We start from the raw sequence: 22553 nt of genomic DNA on the forward strand, positions 1-22553 counted from the left end.
ATCCAGAGCCATTGGGGTGGTGCTAGTGTGGCTATCACCAGAACCTGCTGGTGAAGCTCCCACAGGTTAATTTGTGCCCCACCCCACTCCACCCCGTAACTGGTTCCAGCACAGCGCTGCTACATGCCTGTGTCTTCCAGCCCAGCTGCTCCTTCTACAGGGTTCCCTACTTTCAAGGTCTCACTTAGAAAAGCCTCAAGGCCGTCCCTCAGACCGGAACTGTCTGCATCATCCATCTTTTGCCTCATCTACTCTGACTCCACCATCCCTCCCTCTCTAGCACAGACCACTTTCTAACGCTGCGTAATTTTTGTTAATTCACCACATTGTGCCTCCCCTCACACAGGCACCCTCGGATATGTGGATGTAGATTTGGGATCCTCTGCACTCCCATATCCGTGCAAAAGCAAAGATTCATTTAGTATTTTTTTTCATTGCCAAATGGTGTGTAATAGGTTCAAAGTGATTTCTGTGTTTTGATTTTTAAATGCATTTTATTTTAATTAATTAATTAATTTTGGATAAAATCTAACCTGGCAAAGACCCCAATCCCCACCCAGCACTGGACCTCAGAGCATTTTTCCTAACACTAGAGGTAGATGGGGGTTTATCACACAGGCTGTGTTACATCCACGCGCTATGTTCCTCCTCTGATCTTCTAGTCAGGTTAACCTTGCCCATGTCCACATGAGCAGCTTTTTTTTTCTCCCTGACTACCTTGGCCACAGTGTCTTTACTGGGCCCTGGACTATAAACTCATACCTGAATTTGCAGCATTTTCTAGAGATATGTTCTACACACTCGGATATATGGGCAAATGAGCCATCTTCAGGTGATAGAATTTCATTATTCCTATGTCTGTCAGTATTTGATGAGAGCTGGGGCAGTAGGGAGCTGAAGGGTGAAAACTCTGGCCATAACAATGACACACAGCCTTTCTTCAATCATAACAATCATACAAACAGCCTTTATTTATTTTTTTTTTTTTCGAGACAGGGTTTCTCTGTGTAGCCCTGGCTGTCCTGGAACTCACTCTGTAGACCAGGCTGGCCTCGAACTCAGAAATCTGCCAGTCTTTGCCTCCCAAGTGCTGGGATCAAAGGCATGCACCACCAGCGCCCAGCTAAACAGCCTTTATTTTAAAAATGTTTCCTGGGTGCCTCGTATATACTAGGTAAAGGAAAGGACGCGTAATTCAGGGGCCAATTAAGGCCCAAGATGGGCGAGGCTGTTAGCATTTGATACAAAGTGACTGGGAAAGGGCTAGCTGGGAAAGTGACATGTCCCTTGGTTTAAAGAAGCCAAGAGAAGTCTTGAGTATTGCTGGGTAAAGGGCCTCCTGACCAAGGAGACTGCAACTCAAAGGCCCTGAGGTAAGAAGGTGGGCATAGTATTTGAGGAAGAGAGAAGAGGTTGATGTGGCTGGAAGTCAGTCAAGGAAAAGAACTCAGAAAGCCTGGAGTGTGGCTCCATGTAGAGAAGTGGCAGAGTGTTGCTAAGTGTGTGTGCAGCCAGGGGTTTGATCCCCAGCACTCAGGAAGGGAAAGGAAGGGGAGGGGAGGGGAGGGGAGGGAAGGGAAGGGAAGGGAAGAGGAGGGAGGTAGAGGGAGAGGAGGGGAGGGGAAGAATGGAAGGCTAAGAGGCAGTCAATGGTGGAGCTGCCTTCAGTACACTCAGCTGCTCACTTTGCACCTGTCAGTTTGTTTAACCCTTTGTATACCCGTGAATGCCACCTCATTGAACAGTAGAGGAAATCAAGCCTCAGAAAGAGGAAACAACATGTTTAAGGTCACACGGGTTAGGACAGTGATAAGATTCGAACACCAGTCCACAGTCAGCCAGCTTCCTACAGTCAGTCAGGGTCAGGCTTCCAGCCCCACAGAAACTCTGGTGCTTGGTGTCCATGGGTACATGCTTAGAGCAGGGCTGCTAGGCTGGGCCCCTCTTACTCAACAATGGCCCATTCTTCTCAAGCTCCCTCACCAGGCCCTCTAGAACCCCAGAACTCAGAACATAATTTCAGAGGCAGCTGTGACCTCCAATGTGCTCAAGCAGGAACGTCATTTCTGTTCCCGGATTTCTTGGGATCGCTTATTAGGAGACAGGTCCTGCTCTCATCACAAGAGGAAACGTAAAGCCTCCTCAGACTGCTGCGCCCTCTCTGACTGACCGCCACAGGGCTGACCGCCCAGCTTGATGTGGCCCAGCAGCCCTGGAAGTAATCCAGCTCCTTGCAGGTAGGAGCTCGCCAAATAAGACCGCTCTCCGATTGACAGGACTGCCCTGCGACCTTGTTTCTGTTGGGTATATTATATATTAAAGATGGCAACACATTATAGTCAGTACAATGACTTTATAGGATCAGAATAATTCTACCCCATATCTGTTTGTGTTTGGACTCAAGCATCAGTATTTGAAAACAAACAAAGCAAAAACTCTTGTAAAAACTTTACTGTGTAGTTGTAATTGACCCACTAAAATAGGCCACGGGGCTTGTAGTAAGAATTAAACGAGGCCATCCATTCACTCACTATTCACCGAGCATCAAAACCAGGCCAGATGTGGTTCTAGGAGGTGGGGAAGCAGCTATGAACAATGCTATTTGCTTAGATTTAAGGATCCAGATGTCATGGTGGTGATGGTACATTATCTGTAATCTCTGTGATTGGGAGGTTAAGGTGGAAAGATCATGAATATCTAACCAGCTTAGCAAAAACAAACTGGAATATGAAATAAACACTGGTGCTTTGGAGGCCAGGGAGCTACAGAAGGAGGCGAATGAGGCTGGGTGGCTTGAGAAGCCCCCATTTGGTAGCTGGTATCTAAGCTGGGGTGACTTCTCCTACATGGTGCATACTCTCAGCAGGGGCTTCGGCGCTCAGCTCTGGATGACCAGGAGGTCAGATAAACAAGTCATTGGCAGAGGCAAAGTCCTGGGGTGGAGTGGGGGAGGGGCCAAGGTCACAGGGCATTCAGGACAACGTCTAGAGACATTGGACCTGAAAGACTAATACAAAGTTCTTGGGTGATTCCTGCTGGCAGATCACGGGAACCCTTCCAGAAAGAGGAGCAACTTGGTCTACTTCATGTTAAAAAATGGTGGTCTCTAACTGCTCTCTCTCTCTCTCTCTCTCTCTCTCTCTGTGTGTGTGTGTGTGTGTGTGTGTGTGTGAGAGAGAGAGAGAGAGAGAGAGAGAGAGAGAGAGAGGACTGAGGAATATAAGGAATAGAAGACCATGGATCCTCACATGGTCTGGATAAGAGCCAATGGTGCTAGGGAGATGGAGGTCTTGGTGGAATCCTGGTGGAGAAAATCTCACTAAAAGGCTTGGGAACACCCTTTCCGCATCAGCTATTCCTACCAAGGAGTAGTCACTGTCCCCTGAAGTGGGGACTGACATTGAATCTGAGCTTGAACTTAGGATTGAGCACTGTCCAAGTGAGAGGGGTCCCCTGGCCACGGGAGCAGGCAGGCTCATAAAGAATGGGGTCCACACCGAGGGGACACACTGGGCAAGGCATGAGCGGAGAACAGCGGAGTGCACAGTGCGAGCGTGGCTGCAGAGCTCGAGGCTCTCCAGGGATGACACTGAGGCAAGCCTAGACTTCGGGACCCTCAGTAGAAAGAGCAAGAAGGGCAGTGGGTGATGGCTGGGAGGAGGCGTTACAGCCTCTCCACTCCTGGAGAAGGCAAACAGTGCGTTTATTGGTTTGCTTCAGTCACGGGTTCCCGAACAAAGCTTTCTACCATCAGCCTGCTTTAAATGCCGGGCTGTTCCCTCCTTCCATCATCCTCCAGTCTTTCCTCCCCGCTCTAGTCCTCAGCTCTTATCAGCATCTTCCTTTTGTCTTATCTACTTGGTTCCCAGCAAAACGTAGACTCTAGTCTGTTTCCTTCGCTTCTGTGTCTTCTGTGCCTAGAAGGGAAGGCAGCATGGGTTAAGACCTCAGAAATACGTAGGGAGTGAATGTGCTAGTTTGAATAGCAATGGCCCCCATAGGATCATAAGGAGTGGCACTACTCAGGGGGTGTGGCCTTGTTGAAGTAGTTGTGGCTTTGCTGGAGAAAGTGTGAAGGTAGCCCCAGTTCAATGTTGACTTTTATAAAACCTGCTGTGGTCGTTGTGTCTATTCATAGGAATGGAAACCCTAACTAAGACAGTGAATGAATGAATGAATGAATGAATGAATGAGAGAGAAAGCAAAGTTGGCATGTGCTAGGGTCTGCTTCTACCCTCAGGGATCTAGGCACTATTGCACACAGGTCAGGGTTGGTTCACAAGAACTTGGCCAACTTGAGTGCTGGGGACAAACAGTCTCCTCTGAGAGGTTTTCCGTGAAACTGATCTCCTTTGTTGCGGGTAACAAGGACTATATAAACCTTGGGGTGTGGGTAGGGGTTTGGGGGCAAGTGTCCGTTATTGACTTGGGCTGAGGTGCTGGGGATGCTTCATTTGCATGAAGAGGAATTCCAGATGTTTGCTGGACACGTCCTTACAGGGAGTGAGGATGTTAAAGCTGTGATTTGGCCACCAGGCTACATGACTACCTCAGGGGTGGCAGAGGTGAAGGCCATACAGGCAATGTGTGCTGGCACATTCAGGCCCAGAGCAAGGAGGGACCAGTCCTACTTCTATCAGTCTCTACAGGACGAGATTTTCAGAGTTTGGACATGTCTTGACATCAGTCTTGCTCTGGGCTAGCTGCTCCAGTCACACAGCTTTCTGGCCCCATGGGTTTGGTGAAGGGTGAGGTTGAGTGTGGTGGTTTGAATAAGAATGGGCCCCATAGGCTCATAGATTTGAATGCTTGGTCACCAGGGTCATGGTGTCTCTTCACAGCAATAAAACCCTAACTAGGACAGAAGTTGGTACCAGGCACTGGGGTATTGCTGTGATAGGCTTGACCATGCTTCTGTCCAGAGGCACATGGATTTTAGGAATTTAGATTAGGGAAACATTGGAATGCTTTAAGTGGGGCTTCATGAGCTTTCCTAGTGGGACCAGTAGTTGGGAGGGCAGTTTGAACTGCGGGACCTAGCTCAAGAGGTTTCAGAGGGGGAGAATGTGAGTATGTAGCCTAGAGGCTGTTCTTGTGATATTGGTGAAGACATGGCTGCTTTTTGCCCTTGTCTAAGAGTCTGGGGCTAAAATGAAGAGATTTAGATGAACTGAGTTATTGTGTTGACAAAGGTAATCTTGAAACATCCAAAAACAGACGCTGACCTGTGGTTCATGCAGTTCATGCTTATAAAGAGTTTTTTGTTTGTTTGCTTTCTTGCTTGTTTGGTTTTTATCAAACGTAGCAAACCGAGAAAGGAAAATTACAAAATGTATGGTTCAAGGGTGGTCTGGGCAGAGTCAGAAGGACAGGAAGCAGCGTTAGTATTGGTGACCGGACAGTGGGAGGAGACCAGTCAGAGGCTCACATTTGGGTTCTGTGGTAGCACTTATTCTGCAAACTTCTCTCCAAGTAGCTCCAAAGGTCTATGTTTGATTCCAAGCCTCGATGAATGAGATTTGTTCTAGATTCCCTTATATAGTCAGTGCCCAGGGGTTGAGGTTGCTCAGGCAAGCTAGTCTTTTGCTGCAGAGCTGCTGCCAAGCTTTGTGCATTACTGGAGTGCAGCGAGCCCTGTATGCTCCTGTTCCCCCATCAGTGTAGGTTTGAGAAGAGCTATGTTTCCTCTGCTTCCCCCTGCAGGCCATCCATGGAACTGCTCTGGCCACCATTGCTGCTGGTGGCTACTTGCCTCTCAGAGGTCCTTGGCTCACCAGCGGTAGACACGGGCATCAACGTTTCCCAGCCTTTGCACATCCTGGAGGACCACAACTTAATGGTACTGACTCCTGCAGGCTTAACGCAGACGCTGAATGAGACCCGCTTCCTAATGGTGATTTTCCGTGAGTATCTGACTCTGGCAATGAAGGGTGATGTCCGTCTCATTAGTTTGGGGAACCAGAGGGCTTCCATATACTATCAAATTCATAAAACCCACAAAAGTACTGCAGGCACTCAGGTCTGACCTTGTAAGAATGCAAAATTCTACTCACTAATAGCTGTTCTATCACAGGGAAAGGCTAACGTCTTTTTTCTTGAACCCTCTACTTCTGAGATACATAATCCTCAACTCCTGCTCCTACATTTTTAAAATCACTCCAACAGCAACCAATATGAACACCTCAAAGTATGTGAACACTTACCTTTACACAAGCAGAGATTATTCTCATATAAAAGTGACACCCAATTAAAGTCATTAAGTTCCCATCGCTGATTCTGTCAATACACAATTGAATTCAAAATGAGTTTTTGAAAATTGGCAGGACTTCTAAAGTGACATTTGGGAAATTCATTTTGGGGAAGGCTTATAAAGGTTTTCCTCAAAGGTAATTGGGCTTTTTTATACTGGAGAGTTTGGGGGATCTCAGCGGCTCTCAAATCCTTGGCCAGTCTCTCACCATTCTGAAGATTCCAGAACTCAAGGCCGAGGCTTGCCGGAAGCCTTCCTTCTCAGGCCTCACGCTGCCTGTGTCTAAAACAAACTTGAGTATTTTGGATTTGGTTCTGACCACCTGTTTCTCCTAAGCTGTGTGCACCAATGACACCCCCACACATTCAATACCAAAGTCAGAAACCTCAGGGTCATCCCCAAATTTGCCATAACCTCATATAGAATTTATCTCTATACTCTATTGTTTCTGCACCCAAAACTCTGTGGTTCGCAGTTCTCTCCACACTGCCTGTCACTGCAGGCTTCTTTCTTCCCATTCCCTGCCTGAGACCTGAAGTAGGCTCCCCTATGGACTGATTCCATGTGCCTGGCCTGTGTTCTCTGCAAAGTACCCAGAGGAACCGGTTCCTAGAATGCAGCACTAGTTGTCAGACTGGACTGTTCTGGCTGAGTCTCTGGTCTGTTTGTCCTGCACTTGGTAAGTTTCTTATGAGGAAGCTTTTGTTCATTCCCTTTTAGCCTGGGGAGGACTCTTTCCCAGCCTTCCTTCTGGTGCCAGTTGCCACATCTTATCAAAAGCACTTCTACAATTGCATGTACTATGGGGTAGGGAAACAAACCTTACCCATGTATATCTTTAGATCTGGCACTATTGGAACATGGGAGGTCTTCACGCGTGTCAAGTGAATGAATGAATGAATGCTATTTTCTTGGGATCTCATTTTATCTGTGACAATTCACTTGAATTGAGTAAAAGAAAGAGGGAAAGTCCACTTTTTGGTGGAAAGTGATCAAAGATCTAGAAGTTGTTGAATTAGGGTTATTTACCACTTGTCCCCAAGGCAAAGGTGGCAAGAATGTGTCTTGAGGTTACAGGAGATCCTGATGGTGATCGTGAAGATGGTTATTGAGATTGGGATAATGGTGATACTCGGTGATACTCAGTGATGACGGAGGTAATAATAGAGAGATGGAGATGGATAAATATAATAATGGCGTTGGTGACAACTGGCCAGGTTAGCCTTGATTGCCAGCTTGACATAGCATAGAGTTATCTGAGAGAAGACGTCTCAGTTGGGAAACTGATTAGCTCATGCTGGTCTGTGGGCGTGCCTATGCGGTATTGTATTAATTATTAACTGACACAGCAGGGTGAAAAGACTGTGGAATGTATCACATTCCCTTGGGCAGATGGTCCCTGGCAAGCTTGTGAGCGGCATTTCTCCGTAGTCTGTGATTTGGTTCCTTTTGAATCTCTGCTCTGACTTCCCTCAGTGATGGATCATGAGTATGTAGTGATGGATTATGAGTATGTAGTGATGGATTATGGATTATGTAGTGATGGATTATGGATTATGTAGTGATGGATTATGGATTATGTAGTGATGGATTATGAGTATGTAGTGATGGATTATGAGTATGTAGTGATGGATCATGAGTATGTAGTGATGGATTATGGGTATGTAGTGATGGATTATGAGTATGTAGTGATGGATTATGGGTATGTAGTGATGGATTATGAGTATGTAGTGATGGATTATGGATTATGTAGTGATGGATTATGGATTATGTAGTGATGGATTATGAGTATGTAGTGATGGATTATGAGTATGTAGTGATGGATTATGAGTATGTAGTGATGGATTATGAGTATGTAGTGATGGATTATGGATTATGTAGTGATGGATTATGGATTATGTAGTGATGGATTATGAGTATGTAGTGATGGATTATGAGTATGTAGTGATGGATTATGGATTATGTAGTGATGGATTATGAGTATGTAGTGATGGATTATGGATTACATAGTGATGGATTATGGATTATGTAGTGATGGATTATGGATTATGTAGTGATGGATTATGAGTATGTAGTGATGGATTATGGATTATGTAGTGATGGATTATAGATTATGTAGTGATAGATTATGAGTATGTAATGATGGATTATGAGTATGTAGTGATGGATTATGAGTATGTAGTGATGGATTATGGATTACATAGTGATGGATTATGGATTATGTAATGATGTATTATAGATTATGTAGTGATGGAACCAAAGGCAAAGAAATCCTATTTTTCCCCCCAAGTTGCTTTTGGTTAGAGTGTTTTAGTATAGCAAAAAAAAAAAAAGAGTAACTAATACAGAATAGAGTTTATTATAAAGAGAGTGATGTGTTGGGGTTGGCCTGGCTCTGCTGTGTATTCAAATGCTAAATTCTGGCCCCCAAGATCTGGCTGCCACCGTTGAGCAGATGGTCACTTTCACTATGTAACCTTGCTCTCCAAGTTAAGTGGTCAATCAAAGGCTAAAGCCTGTAACTGAGCAGTAGATAGAGGGAGGTGGGTTTCCAGTTACCTGGCTGGGGGGTTGCGGTAGAGAAAGAAAAAGGTGACAGAAGAGGAGAAACCTGTCATGAGAGGAGATGGACCTGGGGCTGGAGAGATGGCTCAGTGGTTAAGAGCACCGACTGCTCTTCCAAAGGTCCTGAGTTCAAATCCCAGCAACCACATGGTGGCTCACAACCATCCGTAATGAGATCTGATGCCCTCTTCTGTGTGTGTCTGAAGACAGCTAGAGTACTCACATATAACAATAAATAAATCTTAAAAAAAAAAAAAAAGAGGAGATGGACCAGGAGGAACAGCAAGTAATAGGGGACATATGGCTGGGGTGTAAGCCTCTCTCCATTATAGGCTTACAGCTTGTAAATAAAATACCTGGATTGTGGGTCTTTTATAAAAGCTAGCTACAACTTATAATTCTTTTAACAGTGATGTTTATGGAGGCGATGATAATGATGGTAGAGATTAAGATGTAGGAGATGATGATGATGGTGTTGACGACAGACATGATAATGACGTAGATGGTGGTGTGGATGATGGTGGTGGTAGTGGTAGAGATGGAGATGCTGATGGTGACAATGATTGTGGTGATAAAAAGTTGTTGCTGGTGATAGCTGTCCTGGTCTTAACTATGGCGGTGATGATTTTCAATGGACATTTATCAAACACCTGCATTGCAATACTGTGCTCAGTCCTGTGGTCCCCATCTTACCCATGAAGCAAGCTTGAAAAAGGTTAGAATCACACAGCTGACTAGTCTCAATGTAAAGCCCAGTCTTGCACCCAAGCAGCTGCTCAGTCTGTCCTATGCCGCTGCGCTGATTGTCAGAAGGTGAGCTCTGTTCACAAGGGATTACTGGATGCTTGGATGCTCCGGATGCTCCGGATGCATTCTCAGTACCTCGGAATGACTGCCGAGCAGCATTGTCTTCCTGGAACTCACAGACGGGAGAGGAGAGACAAACACTCCAGAAGCCTGTAGTGTATCGTGTGGGTAAAAGTACTGTGGAGAAAAGAAGGGGTGGGCGGGAAGGCAGTCTGAGAGGCCTATGCCAGGGGCAGCAGGGACTCCTTTGCCACCACCTCAGACACCCCACCTGGCCGTGCGAGGAATCTCTCTCTCTCTCTCTCTCTCTCTCTCTCTCTCTCTCTCTCTCTCTCTCTCTCTCTCTCTCTCTCCCTCTCTCTCTCTCTCTCCCCTCTCTCCTCTCTCTTTCTCTCTCTGGTTTTTTGGATTTTTTTTTGAGACAGGGTTTCTCTATAGCCCTGGCTGTTCTGGAACTCACTCTGTAGACCAGGCTGGCCTCGAACTCAGAAATCCGCCTGCCTCTGCTTCCCAGAGTGCTGGGATTACAGGCGTGCGCCACCACTGCCCGGCATGAGGAATCTCTAAATGCTCCACCATTTGGCAGTCACCCCAAAGTTTCTCCTGCCTGATCGTATGTACTGATAAACTCGGTGAGCTTGAGTCCAGCATGAAGAAGTCCTCAGGGAAGCTGAGAGAGGCCATTGAGCTGAGCGAGCTGCAGAGGCCAGAGCCGTGATGATGAAGCTGGTAGGAGAAGCACCGATCTGTGTGGGAGGCACAAAGGCTCTGCTCCCCATGCATGTGTGGGGAGTTTAATGAGAATGATCTTTCACATCCAGGACCTAGTGCAACCAGGTGACTGGCAACCAGGCCAGTGCCCGCTGACATAAGTCCCAGCCTCCCAGGCTTTGCTTTATGAAACGTATATCTGTCAGACGTGGCCTTGGCCACACACGGGAGGTGACCTGCACTCTCTTCAAGTGTGCCAGATGGAAAAGAGAACATTCTGGCTTGAAAAGGAAGCTGTTTCCCCAGTCCTGGCTCAGCACATGTCTCTGCCATGTGACAGTAGGGACCTGCAGTCTGCTGATGTCATCAGGAGGTTTACCATTTCATCTCCTTCGACTCCAGCGAGGACAGCCCGTTGCCATGACCAAGGCCAGTTCCGAGGCTGGTTTTAGTAAGGAGCCCCACCTCACCTCGCTGCCCAGCTGTGTGAACAACCAAGGCTTCCAGAATATCAGAAACTTTAACGGAGTACCAGGGCCCTTTGGCTACCCCTTGGCAAGGTGATGGATCACCTTGGGGAGTGAGCATCCAGTGTACCCTGCTCCTCACACATACACCTGAGTTCCCACAGGAGAGGCACAATCATTCCTTAGTTCCAAGGCATTCCACCAGATGGCGCAAATGAGCTATATCACTAGCCCTTAATTTCTGACCAAAGAAAAATTTACACCATTTTAATAACAGTAATAATTAAAATGCATTATGTTTTTATTATGTGATAGGAAATACTCTAAGTGTTTTTACATGCCTAGTGAAAGTTTAAAAATACAGGAGTTCTGCAGACAGCTTGAGTATGCCCTGGTATTGGAGCCTTGGACAACTATGATTTTGATATACTTCTGTTTCCTCACCTAAAAATGGGTTGATAATAATAATAATAATGATAATGATAATGATAATAATAATATAGCAGCATCTACTTTATAAGATTGTTGAGAGGCGCAATAGCCTTAGTACCTGTACAACCCTTATAAAATACTACGCACCCTGACTTAAATTAATTTCATTGATTCTGATAATATCTTCGACTATCCTATTTTATGATGCATTTGTTTCTCTGCCTGTCACATTTGTGAAACCTACTCCTTAGCTGTGAGCACAGGAAAAGTCAGGGGCTCTCAGGACAAACAGGACGAGAAAGAGAAGAGGAGAGAGATGCCTAATCTATCTTTATATTGCTTCTTTCAGACAATCCATCCTTAAAACAGTCCAGGAAGCTGGCCAAGGAGCTGGGCAAAGCCACAGAGATCTTTGGGAAGGGCAAGAATGGTTTGGGCTTTGGCAAAGTGGACATCACCGTGGAGACGGAGCTTAAGCAGGAGTTTGACATCACCCACGCCCCGGAGTTGAAGCTGTTTTTTGAGGGCAACAGGTTAGAGCCCATCAGCTGCAAAGGTAACGGTGACTGGGGTTCGAGTGATTCCCTGCTCGCGGGAAGCCATTGGCAGTTCAGGGTTGGATGTGGGACACTCTGGTCCACGCGCCTTGGTGACCCAGGCTCTCTCCATTTGTGTCTCCATCTCGATCTGAGCCCTGGAGCCATCTCCCCTTTCCTTGGAATCCAGATGCAGGAACTCACCATAGGTGTTGGGCATGGCTGGAGAGTGGCAAAATTACTCAAATTTGCAATCTGTTGACCGGAATTCTGATCCATGATCCCAGTCAAGTGCGAGAGGGCCTAGAAACACGGCTCAGCTCTGTGTCTAGAAGGAAACTGGGACTCGGTGAGCATTCAGCAGCTCCCGCCACAAGTTCTCAGCCAGGGAAGGGAACATGAGTTTTAGACTGCAGGCCAGAGCTTCTTTCCAATTCTTCTCTTCTACTGTAGAAGATTTTCACAAGGAAAGACTGCTGGCCCAAAGAGGAGGGGCCAGGGCCTGGGGATACAGCCTTGATAGTGAAGTGTTTGCCAAGGACCCAGGTTTGATTCCCAGGACTTGAGTGAAAAAAGTGCAGGGTCGGTGATGCCTTCTTGTAATCTCAGAACTGGGGAAGTGGAGAGGCCCCCTTTGAAAAAAAGGGGTGACCACAGAATATGATTGATCTCTGAGCCTTAAATGCATGCGTGCACGTGCGCGTGTGCACACACACACACACACACACACATGCATACACACACACACATACACACACAAGCATGCACATACATGCACATAAACAAACAAGAGAGACTGTGGTTACTGGTACAAAGGTGAAGGTGGGGTGTCTACCTAGTACTTTCTCTCACACTGTCATTCATTGCTTTATTTGCTGACAAGTCTATTCACAAACCCACTTACTGACACCTTACCATGATGATGAAGATGTCTGGAGAATTATGTACCTTAGCATGTGACACAGCTCATCCTAATTTTTAAGGGTAAATAGATATGGGATGTGTAAACAGATATGCAGAGACTGGGGCAGCAGGTGGATGGGTGGACTCTCTGCTGGGTGGAAGAAAGGATGGATGCTACAAAACTAGGAAAGCTTGAACGAGCCCAGCAGGAGGGCGCTGAGATAGCTCAGTGGGTGAAGGCATTTGCAGCCAAGACTAAACCCCAAGTTCAATCCCTGCCACCACAGGGTGGAAGAGGGCAGCCTATGCCTGGAAGCTGTTCTCTGACCTCCACAAGCAAGCTGTGGCACACGCCCTTGAATAATTAATTCATAAATAAGTGTAACAAAAGACCTGAGCCCATCTTCTACCACGCCAATAGAATGGTACCAAGGTATTTGTGTTGAGTGGCAGAATCAGAAAACAGGCACTGCCTTTTACAGGGTTCGACACCTCTGAGGTCGCCTTCTAAGCAGCAAGCACAAGAAAAGCCCAGGAACTAAATGAGCCAAACAAAGGCCAGCCCACGTCAGGAGGTGGAGAGCAAGTAGGGGGTTTGAACAAACCTGACAGTGCTGCAGGAGCTAAAGAATTAGACTTCAGGAGAAAGGGATGCAAGCTCATTGCAGTTCTCAAGATGCTCACAAGAGGGCGTGAGAGACACCGGGCAGGCTGGCTGGGAAAGAGGTCAGAGGGAACTTTATGTAACAGATCAGGCAGGGCAACAGTCCAAATGGGGGTTAGTGTGCGGAACCAGAGGAGGGATGTGGCAAGAGGGATGGGATCTGATTGCTAGGGATGCTGAGGAATGATCCTCAACAACAGGGATCCATCTACCCAAGCAAGGGACCTTGGTGATGTCTTGGCTCCAGGGAGGACCGCGAAGAATGAAGCAGGCCTGGTGTACTTCACGCAAATATACACCTGCTCATGGCATACTTGCCCTTCCCTATTGAAGGACATCTGAGACACAATTCCATCGAGATGTGACAAGATGATTGTGCTGTAGTTTCTATACTCCACGTGAGGCTGGCGGAGGAGAGGTACTCAGGACTCCTGTGTCTGGGAGGTGACAATGAGTTGTGAGACCTTCCATGCAGAAGGTCTCCCACTCCTCTTCCAGGAAGTCCGCCCTGACTGCTTAGGGCATGCAGCCTGCTCCTCAGCTGGGTTCCCATGGGATCTGTGTGTTCTGATCAAGAAGTTGTCTCACAAAGCGCCATCTGCTTTGAAGAGCACCACCAAGACAAAGGTGATCTAAGCTCCATCCTTGGCTTCCAGCCTCTGCAACCAAGTCCACACCTTTCACTTCGGGAGCAGCCAATCCCTCTTGTCCAGCCCCAGTTTTCTGATCTTAAAATGGGATGCGTGAAATCTCTACCACCGCAGGCTGCTGGGAAGATGAAGCCATGTTTGCAGAGCACAGGACCTGACAGATCCCCGCAGCCAGCCCTGGCTTCCAGGTGCCGTTCATGCCTCTCAACAGCCCAGCCTGGCAGTGGTTTTTACAGCTGGCACACAGCAAAGTGGAACAACTTCTACACAGCATCCTAGCTGGGGCTGGCAAAATGGCTCAGCAGGTAAAGGGGCTTGCTGCCAAGACTGGCAACCTGAGTGTGATCCCTGAAGCCCACACTGGACTCCACGAAGCTGTCCTCTGACCGTCACACATGCCCCATGGTACCTGCACACTAGCACATATAAATAAATACATTGATATATTGAACTTTTTTATTTTTTACAAAACAGTACTCAGGCTAGTAAGCAGTAAAGTCAGGGAAGATTTTTCTGGAAAGGGATATGTAGTAGGTATTCTAGCCCTATGAGGCAGAAAACCTGTCACAGCTACCCACTCTGCTATGCACTATGTGAACAGGCATATCTGTATTCCAATAAAGTTTTATTTACAAAGTCAAACAGTGGGCCTATCCGTGGGCTAAGTTTGTTGAGCACTGACCTACATCGTGCTGTACATTAAATAAATAGAAATGTTTATTATTAAGTGTTAATTTTTAGAACAATTATGTTCTTAATAGTTGTTCAGTTTGAACAAGAGCCCAGTTCAGGAAGGCACACACAGAAGACAACACATGTTTCTCAGCTTACTCATCTCCCTCTCGATGTTACTTCCCAAGCACAAGGGAGAAACGGGATGCCAGGTTAGCCCACTCTTTGAGTAGGATGTGCTTTGGCTGTGAGCCCTTGAGCAAAGCTGTAGACCTGGGTAAACGTACAGCTGTTCATTCTAGACAGAATGAGTACTGCCTACGTGACAGGGTTCTTTGGAGTTCCAAGAGGAGACACTGCTCTGCGCGCCACCTGCAGTGTGATTCTTCTGAAGCCTCGCTCAGGACGCATTGGGATGTAGACCTTGCTGGGTCAAAGCTCGGTCCTGTCCTCCTCTAATGTACGAGGACTGAGGGTGAGAGACTTGGCTGTGTCTACCTCCCTCGAGGAAGGAGACTCAGACGGCCTCTGGGCCTCTATTAGTGATGCATTCACAGCTTGTGTTTAGAAATATGCAGCCAAGCTCTGGCCCGTCAATCATTGACACGGCATTCACACCTGAGTTATTATTGCTGTGTCCTCTGGCACGGAGTCAAGAGCCAGGGGAGGCACAGTGCCTGGCAAGGGCAGTGCCCATGCTGCAGGCACTTGGGAATAAGATGCTCCAAAGGACCTTAGCTACCCAGGCTCCAGAGCACCCAGCAGAGGCCATCTATCCCAGAAGAGGAGGCCTGGAGGCAACTCCCCTCAAGTTGGCTTTCCAGGTGGTCCACTTTCTTCACGCCTTCCTTGTATAGCGATTTCTTTTTATTTCTTTTTTTTTTTCTTGTTTTCATTTGAGCACCAAATATATGCCTGGCAGCTCACGATGAAAATGTTTACTCCAAACCATGACAGCAGTTTCAGAAAGTGAAAGATACACTTATAAAAGTCACAAGATAATGTCAGGGTGCTGGGGTAGGGGTGGGGGTGGGGGTGGTGTGTGTGTGTGTGTGTGTAAGACAGAAGATTGGGGGCTGGGAGCACATGAACAAGGAAACCGCCAGTGCGGGGACGAGTTGAGGCTTCAGCCACGGTCCCAGGACCTAAAGGTTAAGCTCATTCAGAGGCGTATTTGATGACCTCTTGTGTGTGTGCGTGCTTCTTTGTCTCATTTGAGATGGGATTCAGGCTCCTCCTCCTCCTTCTGTGCTGAGGGTTAGGGTTCTATGCATGAGGCATTACCCCTTGCATCAATCCTAACTGTATCGACTGAAACTGACATCCCACCTCTGTGCCCAGAAATACTGATGGAGTCTAATCATTGTGCTCTGGGTAAACGTCCCTCGGAGTCCAGCTGTAGGAAGTAAGGGACAGGCAAACAATGCATGTTAGAGGTTAGGAACATGGGTACTCCTAGGTGAGGGGTGGGAGGCTCCCACAGAGCTTGTTTTCCTCAAAATACTAAGACCTTGACGGGCTGGCCAGGACCATACCCACACCCCATTTCTTTATCTGAGTAGCAGTGGCATGCACATTTTTGTAAAAAGTCACCAAATGTGCATTATCATTTACCAGTGTTGATTATGGTTTTTCCTATAGTTTTAATGCTCTTAGGATGGGGGTCCCCAACCTGGGGGTCTCGACCCCTTTGAAGATCAAACGACAGTGGTTACATATCAGATATCTGGTATATCAGATATTTACATTATAATTTAAAACAGCGAAATTATCGTCATGAAGTAGGAGTGAAAATAATTGCATGGTTGGGGGTCACCACAACACGAGGAACTATATTAGAGGGTCACAGCAGCATCAGTAGGGCTGAGAACCGCTGTCTTAGGAATCGTGGTGGTTCCTGTCATATTGACTGGATGTAGACTCACCTGGCAGAAGGGGCTCTGGGCACACATGCGGAGGCTAACTGTGGAGGGTGGCACCCTCCCCGGAACCCTTCCCTGGGTAGGAACTAGAGGACGAGCATTGGAGCAAGCACTGGCACTCACTGGTCTCTGTTTTCTATTTTCGATGTCACATGACCTGCTGCTTCCCGCTCCTGCCGCCTTGCCCTCCCCGCTGTGATGGGCTGTGCTTCCCACTGCACTGTGCGCCAGAACGAGCGCTTTTCCCTTTCCTTGCTTTTGTCAGAGGGTTTTTGGTTTTGGTTTTGGTTGTATCATAGCAGCTAAACCGTAACGAAGATACTGAACATCTCATTTGACTGTGCAATTCTGAGTAGGCAGCTCAGTCTTTATGAGGCAACTTGTCCTGCTTCGGGGCCTTCACGTGGGTGTGGGCGTGGTGGACTTGGGCGTTGTGCTCGACCTCAGGGCCCTTTGCATGCGCCTCCTTCCTCACTTGTAGGCTTTCCTTTCCTTGAGGCCTCCTGCTTACCTCCTGGACACTTTTCAGATTTCAGCTCCCACGTTATTGTTTTTATAAAACCTTTCTTGATCTTGGCTTTCAGGTAAGATATTTTTGCTACAGGTTCATATAACTTGGCTCCAAACACTTCCTTTGGGTGTGATTATATACTTGTTTGTGCAACAGGAGCTCAAATGCTGTGGTAATTTTTATTTTCTACTCACAATAACATCTGCAAAATTAAGTATGGCACTTTAACACAACAGAGGAAAGGCAACACACGCATGCCCAGTAAATGAATAAAGGAATTAACGAGTCACAAATGATGGTTTGGCTGTATCTCAAAGCTATTCAAAAAAGATGCTGTTTTATTAAAAAAATTAAACGTTTTTCTCCCACCCTATACTAGTCACTGACATAAACAGGGCTTGCCTCAATTTTTGGCTTGTGAAATTGATGTTCCTAGGAAAGGCACGTCTGTCTGCACACAGCCATGTGTCCATTCTGGTACCATATGTCTTCCCGGATTGGAATTCTGCATTGGCTCCTCTGTGTGGCAGCTGAGTGGTGGCAGTTGGGGCTCTGGAACCTTAGAGGATATTTGGGCCTCAGAGCATTAGAATCATAGACGCATGCAGAAATTGGATGTTCCCCAAATTTATAAAAATATGTCATCTTTTGACTTATATTTTACGAAAACCAATTCATTTTTCTATCACCTTAGAGAAGGTTGATGATGCCTCCTCTCAGGTTAGACTCCTGGGTGGGCTGCTGAACTATCTGTTGGCAAGATGAGCTTTGCTTTCCTCATCTGAAAAATGGGAATTAACGTTGCTGTGATGGCTTTAATATAAGCGCAGTATTCAGTACAGGAACTTGGCTGTGGAGAGAAGTTAGGGGCAGTTGGCTACTGTTAATACATTCATGTCTTGGAAATCTGGAGGAAAAAAAAAAAGAAAACTGAGATTCTGCCTTTAACCTGCAAAGGATGGGGGTTCAACTCAAGACGCTTCTGTTCATTGAACTCGGGGAAGTTCTGACGGTATTCCTTTAATTGTCTCTGTTCAGATGTGGTTGAATCAACAGCACTGGTTGTTTGGCTGAGAAGACAAATCAGCAAGAAAGCACTTTTATTCAACAACAGCAACGAAGTGGCTGATTTTGTGAAATCCAGGCCCTTGGTCATCGTTGGCTTCTTCCAGGTACTGAGATGAAGAGGTGGGAGGTTATTTCTGAGTCGTGAACTCTATGTGTGGGGAGAGAAGGAGGAGTTCTAACTTGGATAGGGTCCGTGATCAATGTCCCTATCTCCACTGAGCTGGTGTTTCCAGGGAGCTCCTGATTCAAATGAAGAAAGAGAACATAAAAGTTGAAATGTTAGAAGTTAGATGGGAAAAAATGGAGAAAGTAGGAGGAAATTGACATGCCTATTTAGTTGGTTTTAACACTGGAACTGATCTCTGGGGGATCTATTTAGAGTATCAGATGATGTCTTTGCTCTCTGGCTTGAGGAGGGTTTTAACCATGACTCTAACAGGAGCCTGTAACTGTGCTTAGGCTCAGCCAGTCTCTAGGGGATCACTCCTCATCCGGACCCAGTGGGGAAGATGCCTGGGGAAGCACATAAATAATTTAAACGTGACTATGAAATGTCTTATGGCCACATTCTATTGATTTTATTCTGCACAGTTATAAATGTTACCAAGTATGTTTGCTTGTAGAAAGTGAGTTTTTCATGCCTTAACTGATTTACCTTGGATCAGCAATTCTTCATTTCTCACTAGACATCAGTCTTTGCTATCATATTTACGCAAGGAGAGGGCATAGCTCTTTCTTTTCTGCTTCCCCAAGAGTATTCTTGCCCCAAATGTTCTTTCATGCTGAATGCTGAACCTCAAAGGCCCAAAATGCAGCTGTATCCCAATACCAGTTCACATGTGCTGTTGTGTACAGTCAAATCAAATCACTTCTGAAAGTGATTCAGGAATTGATTTTAAAAATACTCTCAATTCATGAGTTAGAACAACTTTTAATAATAGGAACAAGTGAAGAAACACAGTTATCGTCATTGATCTGTGAGAATTTGCTGTATGGGGATCAGTCATAGCTAGAGAAATACTCTAGGTGGGAAAGATCCATTAAAAAAGGAGACTTAGACCACCTAGCAAAACCTCAGAACTTAGAAAAACAAAGGCATAGATGGAGTGAATATTCTTTCTGCCTTCCCCTCAAATAAGGCAGGTACTGCTGCCTCCTCCAGATAATCATCAAATGGTCTTTCCCAAACAGGATTTAGAGGAAGAAGTGGCAGAATTGTTTTACGACACTATCAAGGACTTCCCAGAACTAACATTTGGAGCAATACAAATAAAAAATACCTTAGGGCGATTCCAGGTGATCCTCGACAGCGTCCTGGTGTTTAAGAAGGTAGGTCTTGGCTCTGATGCTCATGAGAGGCTTTTCACTTCACACTAAGGGATAACATTTGGGGACAGACTCTGATCCATTAGCTATGACATAAGTGTCACTGGACTAGTTGATTTGTGAGAAATCTGCTTCCTGGTTTCCCCTAGGAGAATAGAGGTTCCCAGCTCCAATGCCTTTGCCAATATCTGTCATACATGGAATTTGGGAAGTCCCTCCACAAACCTTATTAAACTTCTGTTAACTATATATTCTATCTACATATATAAAGTTCTGCAGACTAAATCAATTATAAAATCAAAAGCCAAATAGCAATTATGGAAAATACATTCCATGTATTTTTTATTTATTAATGATAAATACATTTATTTTAAGTACTTGGATTCTGTATTATACCTATGCGCAGAGAGGTATATTTTATTTATCTAATTTTATTATAGTAATTTTTATTTTGAAATTGTAAATACATAATCTACTCTTTTCCTTTCCTCTGTCCGACCCCTCCCATGTACTCTTGCTCTTTCTCAAATTCATGATCTTTTTTTCTTTATTATATACTCAAACACACACATAATTAAATGAATAGATAAAGCCTTCTCAGCCCATATAATGTTATAGGAAGGTATATTTTAAACACCTAAGCATTGAACACTATGGATAGACTAGTTTTAAATCCTGGCTCCAGAGTTGGGGAATGATTCAATGGTAGAGTACATGTTCAGTACATGTTCAGTACATGTTCAGTACATGTGAAGCTTAGGGTTCCATCCTAGCACTAACTAACTAGATAACTAACTCCTGAGTCCATCTATTACTAACCTAGTCATCTTAGATAGGTTGTTTAACTTCTCTGTGCCACGATTTCCTCATGTGGAAAATGTGAGGGATATGAATACAACAAAGAAAGAAAAAAAAAAGAATAAAGAAGGGGGAAAAGTAGGAGTCCGCTACTTGTAGGCAAACAACTGCATTGCCAATTGTTTGGAAATCCTTGGGCTAAGTGAACTAACACGTACAGTTGTTTGGGACAGTAGCTGGCACAGCTAGAGCTCTCTAATTAGAATTACAGGACTGATGCTATGACCAGCAGAGAGCTGGAATAAAGATTCAGAGGACAACTCAGGACTATAACACATTGAAGCAAGAAAGCAAAGATTTAAAAAAAAAAAAAAAAGAAAAGAAAGATAAAAAAATCAAATTTGTGTGTCAGGGTGACTGGTGTCAGGGACAGGGGAAAGGCTGGAAAGAAGCAGGGAAGAGGTGGAAAGGTCAGTGGGAAAAGCATTTTAAGAGTCTAGGGGAGAAGTTTGTACCAAGTTCGGACTGGTGGGGCTGAAGACCTGGACTACTCACAGACCGTAAATCATCTTATTACCCCTATGTTTATCTAAATCCCTCTGGAAAGCAGTTACACAGCAGGATTAGATATGCTGATTATTGATTAGGAAAAAAAATCACAGGGGTAAGGAACTCAGAGAGCCATCAGGTCACAATGAAGGTGTGAGCCTTTGGAGGTAGGAAGGCTGATAAATAGGGCTTTAACCACAGGAAGTTGACTGGAGGTGCCTCTCTCAGGGAAGTCCCGACCTTCCAGTTCTGGGTTAGTATCCCTGATGCCTTCAGCCACTGTTTGGTGGCCGTGTGGCATGGTGTTCAGCCTTAGTGCAAGTATTTTGGTGGATTTCAGGGCACAGCAGCCGCCGACAGTCACATTCCCTATCACACACAGAGACTGCTTTGCTCAATGTTCATATCTACTAAGTACTTGAGTTATCTACTACTACTGACAATATCCTCAGTGCTGTATTTTCATCCTAGGGTGGGGATGGGGGTGGGGGTGGGGTTGTGCTATTTACATCTTTTTCAGTGTATATATTATGAAAGCTACTGCCATCTAACATGCCTTTCCTTTGGCCCAAGGGAAAAATTGTGAAACGTCAAGAGCTTATTAATGACAGTACAAACAAAGACCATCTCAACCAAGTCATAAAGCAACAGCTCACAGGTTTTGTGATTGAGTTAAACCCTGAGGTCAGTGATCAAGGGGCCCAGGAGGACACGGGGACCCTTGTGTGTACTCTGAATGACGTGCTTCTCTTGCCATTTCAGAATAAGGACCTGATTTATGAACTGAACATCTTGAATCACATGTTGCTCTTTATCTCCAAAAACTCAGAGTCATACAGCACCATAATCCGGCATTACAGACAAATTGCAAAGGAATTTCAGAACAAGGTTTGTAGCCCAGCTCATTGTGAAAGTTCTTTAATGGCGCACAAGAGCAGCAGCAGACTCTGAGGGTGTTTGTCTTTTCTGCTCATTATAAATTAATTCAGGAATTATGTGCATATAATTCACATATGTAGTTCACAATTTACATATCAATGCTACATATTGTTTACTGTTTTATAATAGATGAGTCTACCATTCTTCCTTTGTGGGGAGCCAAGCTTATGGTCTTTAACTCATCTGAGTAAATATGCTAAAGGTAATCCTTTCAAGTCTATGTTCTGCAGAAACTCTGACTTCAATGTACAAAATACACACTCAAATCAGTGAGCTAAAGTACATTTCCAGGTGCGTGTAGCTGCTGTCAGCAGCATTAGTGGAAAGAAATCACCTATTACTCCTATGCCTGTGTGTAACGACTTAGTGCATCTGGACTGTGAAAGGTCACCTCTTATACCCTATGCCTATGTGTAACACACTTACTACATCTGGACTATGAAAGGTCACCTCTTATACCCTATGCCTGTGTATAACGACTTACTGCATCTGGACTATGAGATGTTTTTTTTTTTTTGGTTTTGCTTTATTTTTCATTTAAAGTTATTCTGAAATTAGATGATAATATTGCAACATAAACACAGAGTAAAGACATTGAAGTATAAACACACTAGTTTTCCAAAAGATGCTTCCAATAACAGATACTTCTTTTTTTTTGTACTTTTTTCTTTTTTTTCCTTTATTGATATATTTTTTATTTACATTTCAAATGATTTCCCCTTTTCTGGGTCACCACTACCCACAAATCCCATAAGCCCTCTTCCCTCCCCCTGTTCCTCTATC

At 45.4% G+C, this 22553-nt stretch overlaps 1 protein-coding gene across 1 annotated transcript in view; it reads left to right on the forward strand.

The window, feature by feature from the left end:
- Nucleotides 1-5710: 5710 nt before the first annotated feature.
- Nucleotides 5711-22553, forward strand: part of Pdilt (protein disulfide isomerase like, testis expressed) — a 33039-nt gene continuing 16196 nt past the window's right edge. Inside the window, exons 1-6 of the mRNA XM_052175109.1 lie at nt 5711-5903; nt 11582-11788; nt 18129-18262; nt 19350-19487; nt 21405-21515; nt 21594-21719. Of these exons, the coding sequence (XP_052031069.1) occupies nt 5711-5903; nt 11582-11788; nt 18129-18262; nt 19350-19487; nt 21405-21515; nt 21594-21719 (909 nt within the window). The remainder of the gene's footprint in view (nt 5904-11581; nt 11789-18128; nt 18263-19349; nt 19488-21404; nt 21516-21593; nt 21720-22553) is intronic.

The sequence above is a fragment of the Apodemus sylvaticus genome, chromosome 1 (genome assembly GCF_947179515.1).
Source record: "Apodemus sylvaticus chromosome 1, mApoSyl1.1, whole genome shotgun sequence".
In the NCBI taxonomy this organism is placed as follows: domain Eukaryota; kingdom Metazoa; phylum Chordata; class Mammalia; order Rodentia; family Muridae; genus Apodemus; species Apodemus sylvaticus.